The sequence below is a fragment of the Dendrobates tinctorius genome, unplaced genomic scaffold, assembly GCF_039654945.1.
Source record: "Dendrobates tinctorius isolate UK_male_01 unplaced genomic scaffold, ASM3965494v1 ptg000090l, whole genome shotgun sequence".
Classification (NCBI taxonomy): Eukaryota; Metazoa; Chordata; class Amphibia; order Anura; family Dendrobatidae; genus Dendrobates; species Dendrobates tinctorius.
The window spans coordinates 3,886,546-3,900,402 of record NW_027361758.1 but is presented as its reverse complement, the minus strand read 5'-3'; the positions used below and the strand labels follow the sequence as shown (position 1 = coordinate 3,900,402).

The 13,857-nt window shown below is 43.6% G+C and overlaps 1 protein-coding gene across 2 annotated transcripts; it reads left to right on the top strand.

Moving 5' to 3' along the window:
• The first annotated feature begins 260 nt into the window (after positions 1 to 260).
• On the top strand, positions 261 to 13,601 carry LOC141098338 (uncharacterized). Of its 2 annotated transcripts, none has more exons than XM_073586014.1 (4): positions 261 to 523; positions 7,450 to 7,579; positions 8,435 to 8,568; positions 11,138 to 13,601. In XM_073586014.1, exons 1-4 carry the CDS (start codon positions 404 to 406, stop codon positions 11,945 to 11,947), a joined length of 1,194 nt encoding a protein of 397 aa, XP_073442115.1. In that variant the 5' UTR covers positions 261 to 403; the 3' UTR covers positions 11,948 to 13,601. The 2 variants fall into 2 exon arrangements, with proteins under 2 accessions (XP_073442115.1, XP_073442116.1); XM_073586015.1 differs by having other exon boundaries at positions 313 to 465.
• Positions 13,602 to 13,857: the final 256 nt, after the last annotated feature.

The following is a 13,857-nucleotide window of genomic DNA, read 5'->3' as shown; positions in this document are numbered from 1 at the left end:
TGTGTATTAAACATTGTGCGCCTTGAAATGACACTGTGGCTGTCCCCACACAGGACAGTGGATTGAATTCACCTCCATATTGAAGTGACCGTAGTCTTCAGGGTTCGAGTCCCTTTGAAGTGTAATTGCCGTCATTACCAAAAGTCAACTGACAGGGAGGAGCTGCCCCCTTGTGGCAGTAACCGCTAATTGCACTTGCATTTCTACTCTCGCAGCTCGGATTTGCCAGTAGTTATCATGGCCACCTCTGCATCTCTGGGCGGATGCTTCTGACCGACACGTTCGTCTTTTGGCGGAAGGAGAGCAGGGAAAGTCACGGCAGTGCCGATAACTTTATTAGTCTGTGTCTGGAGTAACAGCAGTGGATTCAGACTGATGGTCTGGCGCTGCCGCTCACCTGGAAATGTCGCCCGAAAGCAGGAAAGTGCAGTTTCCCGAGTGGGAGACCGGAGAGAGGCGGCTTAGGTACCTGTACATGTGTCCTCCCTGCTCGTTCCGGCTGCAGCATGGCCAGAAGGCCGAGGTCTGTATCCACAGCTCCTGCAGGGGTCGCCCCCCAGCTGATGCTGCTCTCTCTGCCCTGACTGTGGGGGGCTGCAGGCTGGGAGCCAAGTCTGCTACACTGTGGGACAATTGCTTATAATCCAATTCCCAAGTGATATTTGGAGGCGATTTAAAGAGTTTATGACTTAAAAATTGTTAAAGTGAAATTGTACAATAATCAGCTGCATAAAGAGGAATCTGGGCAGTGACTATATAGTTCTTGCAGCCTTCTACTCTTAAGGTCCTGTCACACTTAGCGATGTACCAGCGATTCCGACCAGAGATATGAGATATGATGCGGTCAGGATCGCTGGTGCATCGCTAAGTGGTCGCTAGTGAGCTGCCACACAGGCAGATCTCACCAGCGACATCGCTGGGGACGGGGGTCGCTTCTTACCTGTCACACTAGGCGATCCTGCGTCCTCCCGCCCGGCTCCACGCGTCGCTCGTCTCCACAGCAGGAAGCGCCGCAGGAAGCTGACGACGAGAAACAGTCCAGGACCACGATCAGCGATAACCAGCGGAGGAGCCGGTCGGAGGTAAGTATCACACACAGCGATATCGCTAGTAATATCGCTATAACGTCACAAAAACCAATGACGTTATAGCAATATTGCTAGAGATATCGCTTAGTGTGACAGGCCCTTTAGGCTAAGTTCACATTGTATTCAGGCCACAGATCAGGGCTCCATCAGGACTGCCGCCTGTAGCACAGACCCTACCCCCAAGGAGCCAGTCATTGTAACGAGGCACAGTCACTTTCTGCTTCAGTTGACATCCCCAAAGAGTCACAGACCTGTGAACTGTAACTCCTTAAAGGTACCTGTCATGTCCCCAAACCGTTTAACCTGCAGCTATTGGGTTACTGTGCAGCTTAGTAGTGTTAGTGCTGTCAGGCACCTTACCGAAAGTGCAGCTACCAGGAGAAAGTGACCTTTATTAATACTGCAAGCCGCCGGCTTTATGTCGGCAAGCCTGGAGCGGCCGCCGTCCAAGAGGGAAATCAAGCAGGTGGGAAGTTGTATTTAAAAGATTGGCCCCTCCATGAAGCACCGAGCGCCTGTACTTGGTACATTGATTCTGTGCTGACAGTCCATTTAAGTGATTGGACCAGACAGCATTGTAAGGCCATGTGCACACGTTGCGGATTCTGCTGCAGATCTGCAGCGTTTTTGGGTCTGCGGAACCGCAGCAGATTTTGCTGCATTGTACAGTACCATTGTATTCAATGGAAACTAAAAAAAACAGTGCACGTGCTGCGGATTTTTCCGCAGTTTCAAATCCGCAGCGGTTTCACACCTGGTCCATTGTCCAGGTGTCAAACCGCAAGGGAAAACCGCAGGTCTTTTTACCTGTGGATTTTTCCAAATCCGCAGCACCTTCCACTACGTGTGCACATGACCTAATACTGCTAACCGGCAGACTAACTTTGTCTACAAGTTAATAGTGACTGGTGATACCTTTGGGGCAACACAGTGGCTCAGTGGTTAGCACTGCAGCGCTGGGGTCCTAGGTTCAAATCCTACCAAGGAAAACATCTGCAAGGAGTTTGTATGTTCTCCCCGTGTTTGCATGGGTTTCCTCTGGGTACTCCAGTTTCCTCCCACATTCCAAAGACATACTCATTGGGATTCTAGATTGTGAGCCCCAATGGGGACAGAGATGATGATGTCTGTAAAGCGCTGTGGCATATGTTGGCATTATATAATTAAAGAGATTTTTATTAGTAGTTGTTGTTTAACAGCAGGTCCCTCTTCCCTCTAGAGAATACATGAATGCTTGGCCAAGCTTTAGTTCGGCACCTAAACAGATATCACTGATTTATTTTTCATGGATTTTATTGATGTAAAGGGGTTTTCCCACGAGCAAAGTACATTTTAATTATTAGATCTTGTAATAATAATGAGCGTGGTAAAGTTTCTGCATTTTTTTTTTTTTTTTTTTTCCCGCGCTCATCAGTTCACCTCAGGTCTGCCAGTGACGTCAGTGAGGCTGCATGGAGTCACATGGTGGTCCTGAGGTGAACTGATGAGCGTGAGAAAAAATGCAGAAACTTTCCCACGCTCATTAGTTCATTGCCGGGGAGGCTGCGCAGAGATGAACTAATTCTGGCAGTGGTTTACATCGGGCTGGTCGCATTAGCACCGGTCCCCTTGAAAACCACTTAACCACTTCTGATGGATTGCAGCGGGGGACCTGACTGACCAGCGGAGAGGTAAGGATATTGTTGCTTTTTTGTTTTATTTTTGCCACAGGTCCATGGTTTATTTATGGATTAGCAAAAACTTTGTGTCTTTATTTCATTAAAAGAATTTTTAATGTCTGTGTGTTTTTTAACCCTTTAATAGTCTAGGGTTAATAATGGATCGGTGTCTTATTGACACCTCTCCATTATTAATCGACTTAATGTCACCTTGCTATTGAAAGGTGACATTAACCCACCCCTTCCTTACCGATGACGGAATAGTACGTCGTCGATAAGGATCCACGCTTTGAGGTGGGCTCCAGCGGTGAGCCCACCTCAAAGACGTGACATGTCAGCTGTTATGAACAGCTGACATGTGCCCGCATTAGGCGCAAGCGGAATCGCTGTCCGCCCGCGCCTATTAATAAATCCCGCTGTCAAAGCTGACAGCGGGCATTTAAATAGCACTTCCCGCCGCCGGGCCGGAAGTGAGCTCATCGCCGACCCCCGTCACGTGATCGGGGGTCGGCGTCATGTTGCTTGGACAACCACAGGTCTCATAGAGACCGCTATGGTTGTTCCAGGCAGATGGCTTTGAGCGTCGCCCGGTGGTCGGCGCTCAAAGCACAGCAGTAAATCTGCTACATATGGGCGATCTGCTCATCGCCCATATGTAGCAGAGCCGATCGAGTTGTGCATGCTTCAAGCCTCCTATGGAGGCTATTGAAGCATGCTAAAAGTTCAAATCGCCCCAATCAAAATAAATCAGTAAAAAAAAAATCCCACATACACTTATTAGGTATCGCCGCGTTCAGAATCGCCCGATCTATCAATAAAAAAAAAAAGCATTAACCTGATCGCTAAATGGCGTAGCGAGAAAAAAAATTCAAAACTCCAGAATTGCGTTTTTTTGTTCGCCGAGACATTGCATTAAAATGCAATAACGGGCGATCAAAAGAATGTATCTGCACAAAAGTGGTATCATTAAAAACGTCAGCTCGGCACGCAAAAAAAAAGCCCTCATCCAACCGCAGATCACGAAAAATGGAGACGCTACGGGTCTCGGAAAATTGCGCAAATTTATTTTTTTTTATTTTTTAGCAAACTTAGGAATTTTTTTTCACCACTTAGATAAGAGGACATAGATATGTTTGGTGTCTATGAATTTGTAATGACCTGGAGAATCATAATGGCAGGTAAGATTTAGCATCTAGTGATCCTAGCAAAAAGGCCAAGCAAAAAACAAGTGTGGGATTGAACATTTTTTGCAATTTCACCGCACTTGGAATTTTTTTCCCGTTTTCGAGTACACGACATGGTAAAACCAATGGTGTCAAGTAAAAGTACAACTCGTCCCGCAAAAAATAAGCCCTCACATGGCCATATAGACTGAAAAATAAAAAAGTTATGGCTCTGGAAAGAAGGGGAGCGGAAAATCGAAAAAAGCTCCGGTAGTGAAGGGGTTAATATTAACCCATTAGCCACGGCTACAGGGCAATGGGAATACAGAGGCTAAGGGTCCCGTTACACTAAACAATGCACCAGCGATCCCGTCAACGATACGACCTTGTCAGGATCGCTGGTGCCTCTCTACATGATCGCTGGTGAGCTCTCAAACAGGCAGATTTCAACAGCGAAGACGCTGGTATCCATGGTAAATATCGGGTAACCAAGCAAGCGCGTCGCTTAGTTACCCGCTGTGTACCTTGGATACCTGCGTGCTGGCGCTGGGAGCTGGTATCCAAGGTAAATATCGGGTAACCATGCGGGCGCGTCACTTAGTTACTCGCTGAGTACCTTGGATACGCAGGTATCCAAAGTACACAGCGGGTACCTAAGCGACACGCGTGCTTAGTTACCCGATATTTACCTTGGTTACCATCTCCCAGCGTCTGCTTACAGCGCTGGGAGCTTGCTGATCGTTGCTGTCCCGCTGCCACACGCAGTGATGCGTGCAGGCCAGCGGGAGACCAGCGATCAAAAAATCGCCCAGGACATTAGAGCACGATCAGCGATACCCGGGGGGGGGGGGCGGTCGCTGATACGTGTCACACACAGCGATATCGCTGGACAAAATCCGCGATCTCGCTAGCGATATCACTGTGTGAGATGGGGCCTTTAGTGCCAGAAATAGCGCATCTTATAGATGTGCCTTTTCTGGGGTATCTGGGGGCAGATTTTTGTAGCCGGGGTGGCCAAAAACAATGGTCCCTCTCATGGCTATATCTGCCCTCACTCACTGGCTTTCCCGCTCTGGTTGCAATTTTACAGCGGGAGCCCATGCATTTTTTCAACGAATTAACCCCTTAATTTAACACCTAGATGTTCCAAATTTAAAACACAAACCCTAATCTAATTAATATAATTAATAGTCAAAGACATATAAAAAAAATAAATAAAATGGTTTATTGTATGTAAACCATATGTCATTTCATGTCGGATTTTAGAATGATTTTACATAAGTCGGCAATTGATTTATCGGCTATTCAACCTTTTCCCACATATCATGCTTCAAACATAAAGATACCAAATGTAAATTTTTGGTGAAGAATCAACAACAAGTGGGACACAATTGTGAAGTTGAACGAAATGTATTGGTTATTTTAATTCAAACACTGAAAAGTGTCTATCAGTTTTGTACATCGAGAGACTGAAATTCTTGCCCATTCTTCCTTGGCAGACAGCTCGAGCTCAGTGAGGTTTGATGGAGATCGTGTGTGAACAGCAGTTTTCAGCTCTTTCCACAGATTCTTGATTGGATTCAGGTCTGGATTTTGACTTGGCCATTCTAACACATGGATATGTTTATTTGTGAACCACTCCATTGTAGATTTTGCTTTATGTTTGGGATCATTGTCTTGTTGGAAGACAAATCTCCGTCCCAGTCTCAGGTCTTTTGCAGACTCCAATAGGTTTTCTTCAAGAATGGTCCTGTATTGGGCTCCATCCATCTTCCCATCAATTTTAACCATCTTCCCTGTCCCTGCTGAAGAAAAGCAGGCCCAAACCATGATGCTGCCACCACCATGTTTGACAGTGGGGATGGTGTGTTCAGTGTGATGAGCTGTGTTGCCTTTACGCCAAACATATCGTTTGGCATTGTTGCCAAAAAGTTCAATTTTGGTTTCATCTGACCAGAGCACCTTCTTCCACATGTTTGTTGTGTCTCCCAGGTGGCTCGTTGCAAACTTTAAACAACACTTTTTATGGATATCTTTGAGAAATGGCTTTCTTCTTGCCACTCTTCCATAAAGGCCAGATTTGTGCAGTGTACGACTGATTGTTGTCCTATGGACAGACTGTCCCACCTCAGCTGTAGATCTCTGCAGTTCATCTAGAGTGACCATGGGCCTCTTGGCTGCATCTCTAATCAGTCTTCCCCTTGTTTGAGATGAAAGTATAGAGGGACAGCCGGGTCTTGGTAGATTTGCAGTGGTATGATACTCCTTCCATTTCAATATGATCGCTTGCACAGTGCTCCTTGGGATGGTTAAAGTTTTGGAAATCATTTTGTATCCAAATCCGGCTTTAAACTTCTCCAAAACCGTATCACGGACCTGCCTGTTGTGTTCCTTGGTCTTCATGATGCTCTCTGTGCTTCAAACAGAACCCTGAGACTATCACAGAGCAGGTGCATTTATACGGAGACTTGATTACACACAGGTGGATTATATTTATCATCATTTAGGACAACATTGGATCATTCAGGGATCCACAGTGAACTTCTGGAGTGAGTTTGCTGCACTGAAAGTAAAGGGGCCGAATAATACTGCACGCCCCACTTTTCAGTTTTTGAATTTCCACAAAAATTTAAAATAACCAATAAATTTCGTTCAACTTCACAATTGTGTCCCACTTGTTGATTCTTCACCAAAAATTTACATTTGGTATCTTTATGTTTGAAGCATGATATGTGGGAAAAGGTTGAAAAGTTCCAGGGGGCTGAATAGTTTCGCAATGCACTGTATGTGTATATATATATATATATATATATATATATATATATATATATATATATATATATATACACACATATATATATAATATATATAGTATTCTATGTGTGTATATATCTATTCTTTCGTTTTGGTTTTAACCTGTCATTGGGCTCCATTATATGTCCATTTCGCAAGCCTGCGAGAAAATCTCGGCATACGGATGTCATACAGATGCTTACATGCGCAAAAAAACGGAGCCACACCTTGACAACGGATGACATGCGGATCACTTTTCAGGGAACATTTCTGCGTATTACGACCGTACAATACGGTCTGTATTTTTATACGTTAAGTGTGACTCCAGCCTTACTGTACTGCTTCTTCCCTGGCGCTCATCCGTGTCGTACTGATGTGGCACATGGTTGCTACATGTGTGCCGCACGTATTACACGCACGGTCGCTGACACTTCTGGTACCAGTTTTGCCGATACTGGAAATATCAGGATGTGTGAAATCGGCCTAAGGCTGAGTTGCCCAACAACAGATCATGTGTTAAGGATTTCCTTAGTACTGTACAGTTGATGGAAGTATCCCCTGTGTCATACTAAGGAAATCCTGAAAACATGATCTGTTGGTGGGCCTTGAGGTCTGCAGTTGGGGTGCCTTGTGTTTTTAACAACAAGACGCTTAGACTACACTATTTTAACTGAGACTTCTAAGGGAGAGGGAATAATACAAACAATTTTTACAGGTTTTTATATCTAATTTTGTTTTGTTTCGCAGGATAACATGATCCCTGTTTTCTTGGGTAGTGATGTTGTTTCACAGACTGGAATTCGAACTGAAAATCATCCAAAAATCCATGCCAAGTTTGCAAAGAAGGGTCTGGCAGCAAGACTTAACTTCAGCCCCGGTAACTATTGTTGGTTCTTTAAAATTCAGTCTCTGATCCTTTAAACCTAGAGATATAGACTGCAGATACCCCAAGAATGATGCCAGTGAAGGACTGCTACTGTCATTGTATGTAAGGGCTTGTACTCGATGGCTGTTTCTATATTGAATCACATTGAACAACAGACTTCTCCTGGTCAATGAGATTTGAAATACTATCAAGCAATTAAAGGGGTTGTCTGTTTCCACCTTGTAAAATAATACCTATACACACTTCCGGTGCCATTGCAGCGGTGTCAGCACTGGCTGTCTCAGAGATCTCATGACATTATGTCATAATGTCGTAATTCCTGCAGCCGATCGGTGCTGGGTTTAGTCTCCCCAATTTCAGATGAATTACATTCATCCTAATGAAGTGAGAGAACAGCAGCTGCGGTAAATGCCTCCTAATGTATGTGATTCGTCTGTAGGAGAGGAGAGTGAAACCAACGATTGACCTCAGGGATTGTGTGACCTAGCTATGTCATGCAATCCCCGGGAGAGCCAGTGCTTACACCACTGGAACGTCGCCGGCACCAAAGTTTATTTTACAAGGGCAGCAAACATGAGCATAGAGAAGGGGGTTATCTGATTAGTGGACAACCCATTTTAAGTTAATTGAAAGCCAATATGTAATTGTGGCTGTGTCTTGTACAACTAAAGTACCATGATGGCTGCCCTGCTGCTTTATTGTTAAACTTAAAGCCCTAAATAAATCCGTGATATTTCTTTTTTTTTTTTTTATTATTATTATTATTATTATTATTATTATTATTATTATTGTACCATTAGTGGAAAGGGTTTTTTTGTTAAAGAGATGTCTTATGTTTCGTTCCAGAGTTTAAGTTTGACAAGCTGCGGCTGCCAGCCGGACTGAACAGTCTCTGGTTTTATAGTATTCAGGGACTATTTAAAGTGGCCTTTGATTTGTACAGCAGAGAGGAGCAGCTTGCAGTCATTGAAAGTCTTCAGGTACCTGTCTTATGGCTATTGGTATATAAATATTAGTAGCATTTACTGTCTATATAATGTATGTGGTATTAATCATAGGGAGATTAATGGCTTTTTTAATTAAATATTATGTAATGATACAATAATGATGCATTTGTAAATAAGCAAGTCTATTAAATGCTCTTTAAAGGGAACCAATCAGGAGCTGTAGTATCAGCTCAATAATTAAATTACCATATACTGTATACTCTTGTATAAGCCGACCTCAGTATAAGCCAACCCCCCTAATTTTGTCACAAAAAACTTGGAAAACTTATTGACTCGCGTATAAGCCTAGGGTGGAGAATGCAGCAGCTACTGGTAAATTTCAAAAATAAAAATAGATACCAATAAAAGTAAAATTAATTGAGACATCAGTAGGTTAAATGTTTTTGAATATCCATATTGAATCAGGAGCCCCATATAATGCTCCATAATGGGCCCCATAATGCTCCATACAAAATACACCCCATATAATGCTTTACAAAGGTTAATAATGGCCCCATAAGATGCTCCATAGAATAATATGCCCCATAGGCTGCTCCATAAAGGTTATAGCCACATAAAATGCTCCATAGATTATGCCCCCATAAGATGGTCCATAGATTATGCCGCTGCTGCAAATAAAAAAAAAAAAAAAGACATAGTCACCTCTCCGTCTCTGGGGCCCAGGTTCCTGTGTCACCGCTGGCTCAGGGCCCGGCACCTCCAGATATTCACCTGTACCCGGTCCATCGCTGCGCGCCGTTGTTTGCCGCGTCCTCTATCAGTGACTGTTCAGGCAGCAGAAGGTGCAGCGTGCACTAACCACGTCATCGCGCCCTCTGCTGCCTGAAAGTCACTGACAGAGGGCGCAGCAGACAGCGGCGAGCAGCGATGGACCGGGGACTGTTGAATACTGCATATACTTACCCTTTCCTGGCGCGGTCTCTGCAGCCTACCCCCCCCGCTTCTCCCACGGTCTCCCTTCTTTCAGCGGTCACGTGGTACCGCTCATTAAAGTCAAGAATATGCGTATATTCATGACTTTAATGAGCGGTACCGCGTGACCCCTGAAGGAAGGGAGACCGTGGGAGAAGCGGGAGGGGCTGCAGAGACTGCGCCAGGAGGGGGTAAGTATGACCTGACACCCCTGCTCCCCCGCTGACCCCCTGGCGTATATGACTCGCGTATAAGCCGAGAGGGGAGACTTTCAGACAAAAAAAATGGGCTGAAAATCTCGGCTTATACTCGAGTATAAACTGTACTTAGTAATAGACAAGTTCAATCATACCTTCCTGGCCACAAAGGAATATTGCATCACTAAAAAGTCAACTTTAAATGTTTTTGTAAGTGAAGGTGGCATCAATCCTTTGCATAATTTTTTGTCACGTGCCATTCCCATAGGCTCAGTTGTACTCCAAGGCTGGACAAGCCCCATTTCAGTCATTTAGGGGTATGATAGACGCGTTTGGGATTTTTTTGTTACAAACTAAATTTCTTATCACTCATAACCAAGGTGTAGTTTTTCTTCTCCATCTCATTCCACTCCTCTTCTGGAAGGGTGAGTAGATCAGTTACCCATTTAGGATGAGCTTTATCAAATGATCGACAATAGAGGTCTTAAGTAATGTGTATACCTAAGTAAGAGTATTGCACTATATATAGGGTGGGCCATTTATATGGATACACCTATACACCTAAATAAAATGGGAATGGTTGGTGATATCAACTTCATGTTTGTGGCACATTAGTATATGGGAGGGGGGAAACTTTTTTCAAGATGGTTGGTGACCATGGCGGCTATTTTGAAGTCTTCCATTTTGGATCCAACTTTATAAATGGCTCACCCTGTAGTGAAAGTCAAGGTTTCCTATGAACAGCCACAAGCTGGTCTACATAGGAGCACCGATGTGGCAAGCACAGGGTTTTCAGTAGACCTCTGACTGCAATAGCAACCCATCATCACCAGGAGGCTGATGGCCACATGGAACAGTGTGCCCCCCAGACCACACTGTAAATGTCACAATTGGAGATTTGCAACAACATTTAAGTGTTTAACAGCAGCTGAGCTACACCTGCTGCTGTTACAGGCAGATAATGACTGAAATACACAGCCAGTATTTGCCTGGAATGATGTGCGCTCAATTTCTGAGCCTATTGGTACGTCATATGACAGTAAGGAGTTGACGACCAAGAGTTGAAAACTTCTTCCAGTAATATTGTGGCATGCATTATATATCAGCTGTTGAGATCAAAGGCTAGTATTTCTCCAAGGATAGTAATTCTGTTTTACATGTACCTTATACAGCTAATAGCCTCACTCTAATGTGTCTGTGTCATTTCCGGGGGTTTGGAGGGTTGTATATTATACACTTATTATAATTCTAATTTTAAACCAAGAATATAAGGGATCATAGAGCAACACTTTTAGGAGCAGCATCACTTTTGTCCTGAGCTAACATTGGAGCTCGACCCCATCTGACTCACAATCCAGTATATAAAATTGCAATTTATATGTTATTATATTTCAGTAGCAATATCTGCCCTTGTTTCTTTTTCTTGTTTCTAGGAGCTGTGGAAATCCCGCCTTAAAGATGAGCCACTAAAGAAATGTTACAACCTAAGTACTTACCTGGAAAGCACAAATTATGTAGTTCCGTCATGTAATCAGGCTAAGGAACATGGAATTCTTGAAAAATTTGCAGTCTCGGCTTCTTCACAAATTGGTGAGATTCTTAAAGTCCCCTGTAGGTTCTCAGAGCACAACTACTGCATGACCAGTCCAGGTGGGTCTAATGTGCGTCCACCACCGGATACGGCGGGCAGCGATTTAATTATCCGGCGGATTAGATCTCTCTTGGACTTGTGTTCAAGTTTAGAGGTTAACCTAGAGAACCAACTGCTAAAGACCACTGTGGCTTTGTTGGATGTTGTAGGACAAATATTCTGTGGACACCACTGCTTGGATAAGACGGTTAGTAGCATTATGGAACTTCTGGAAGCTGCAAGTCACCTAAAGGACAATGCACAGAAGGAGGCCTCCAATGTCTATGACAACCAGTTGTTGTTTGAGGTTAGCAGCTGGTTAGGAAGCCGATATCACAGTGAGAATGATCGCATCAGTCAGCAGGTAGAGGAGTTTAAAAGGAAACATATTGACCACATTTCAGACTTGCCACCTGCTGAGGAATTGGTTACTGCCTTATTTCCCAATGCAATGAAAGTTTTATTGCTCAAATGGATGGGACTGTCTGATGATGCTTCCATATCCAAACTGCAGAGTGAATATCCAATTTTGCTCCTTATTTTGGAATTTGCTAATCACAACCTTATCACAGGAGTCGCTCATGTTCTTTACTCTTCCTTAATCTGTAAATAGCGAATTCTGTACTCCAGTTCCACATTAGATGGCTTATTAGGTTTCCTGCAGATCCTAATAAGGTGAACTTCATGAACGTCTATATTCCATACTCGATGTCGGATTTCTCTTGCAAGCATATTTATCTTTCACTTATTGATGTGTGTATATTTTATACGTATTCTGGTCTGTTGACACTACGCTTTTTCTTCAGGCTTTTGAGCATCTTTTAAATGATTCAGGCTTTTAAAAACCCCAAGTATTTAACTCCTTGGTGTCCTATGACTTATAGGTATGTCATGGACTTGCACTTTTTCTTTTTTTTGCAATTTCACCTCACCTGGAACTTTTTTTCCCCATTTTCCAGTACACTATATGGTAAAATAAATGTCGTTCAAAAGTACAACTTTGTCCCACAAAAAAAAGCCCTTACACGGCCATATTGACACAAGAATAAAAAAGATATGGATCTGGAGATTGGGTGAGCAAAAAGCATAAATGGAAAATCCCAAGGTGCTGAAGGGGTTAAATAAAATGACATGTCTATTCTTCAGGAGTTTTCTGCTAGAAAGATGCCCCATACTTTAGAATAAGAAAGCTCAGAAAACTTCTGAATGTTTGAGTGTTTTGTTAGCATTATCAATTCAAAAATCGCTAGCGTTTTATTCATTGCTTAAGCCCTTAATGCAGTATTCCATACATGTACGTGATTAAGCTGGTGATCATGTGTGGATAAGAGGGCTCAGGAGCTGCTCTCTCTCCACGCGCTACAGATACCAGCTATATTAAATAGCCAAGCTCTGTCTTAACAGATGCAGCCGGAGATGAGCACTAGTCAGGGCTATTAACCATTTAAATGCCGATATAAATCTGACAGTGGCATTTAAATGGAACCCACACCACTTCTCACGCTTACCAGCACCGTGTGATACAATCATGGGGTGTTGGTTGGTTACTACCTGCTTAAATCCCCCATCACTGCCATCCTTTTATTCCTCTGCAGCTTATGTAGATAATGAGCTTCAAAGGAGAAGGAGATATACATTGTATACTACAATACTATGATATTGCATTATATAGTGCAGGGGTGGGGAACCTTTTTTTTCTGCCAGGGGCCATTTGGATATTTATATCATTTGGGGGCCGCACAACATTATCAACTTGAAAATTACCCTGCTATAATTGGTCAAACAATTGACCCACCCCAAATATAACGGCTGGAGCAGCTTCTCTTTGGTGCGGCTGTGATGTTAGGAGATATTGAGCATGTTGATTCTCACAACTGGTTTGCGTCTGCTTGGAGCATAGTCAACCCCTTGTGATAAATTTTCTAACACATATACTGTACATCACATGGGAGATGTTGAGGCCACAGAAAAGGTCATGGTTCTCCAACCCTGATAGTCTTAAGCAGCAATAATAATATTAATAATTGGAAAATCACAGGTTCAAGGCCGAACCCAACCCTGCCCCTGGCTGTTTAACCTTTTTAAAGGCATCAAAAGTGGTCATGACATTTAGCAGTTTGTGAGGGGGATCCCTCTCTCACCCAATCTGCAATTGATTGGAGACAATGGTTGTCAAGACAGCTGGAAATTATACAACGACTTTTGGATTTTTATCGTCTCAGTTGATGTTGAATCCCTATATACCTGTATTAAACATGAGGATGGCATTGAGGTTCTCCGCTTCTTTCTGGGACCGCCATGGTTGTGATCTAATACTTGAGCTGCTACACTTTGTCTTAACGCACAATTTTTTTGTTTTCAAGGATGTTTTTATCTACAGAAGCATGGCCTGCACACCTTCCAACGCCACCCTTTTCTTGGGCTACTGGCAGAGGTTGTTTGGTGACTGATGGATGCTGACAAGGCGGACCAGGTTCTCCACTTGGTAGATGCAGCATGGACAGGAACCAGTTCAGGTGGGGC

Coding starts and splice junctions, on each gene's coding strand:
- LOC141098338 (XM_073586014.1), top strand. CDS start 404: ATGTCGCCCGAAAGCAGGAAAGTGCAGTTTCCCGAGTGGGAGACCGGA. Junction 524..7,449: donor AGCATGGCCAGAAGGCCGAG/GTCTGTATCCAC, acceptor TTTGTTTCGCAG/GATAACATGATCCCTGTTTT. Junction 8,569..11,137: donor CAGTCATTGAAAGTCTTCAG/GTACCTGTCTTA, acceptor TCTTGTTTCTAG/GAGCTGTGGAAATCCCGCCT.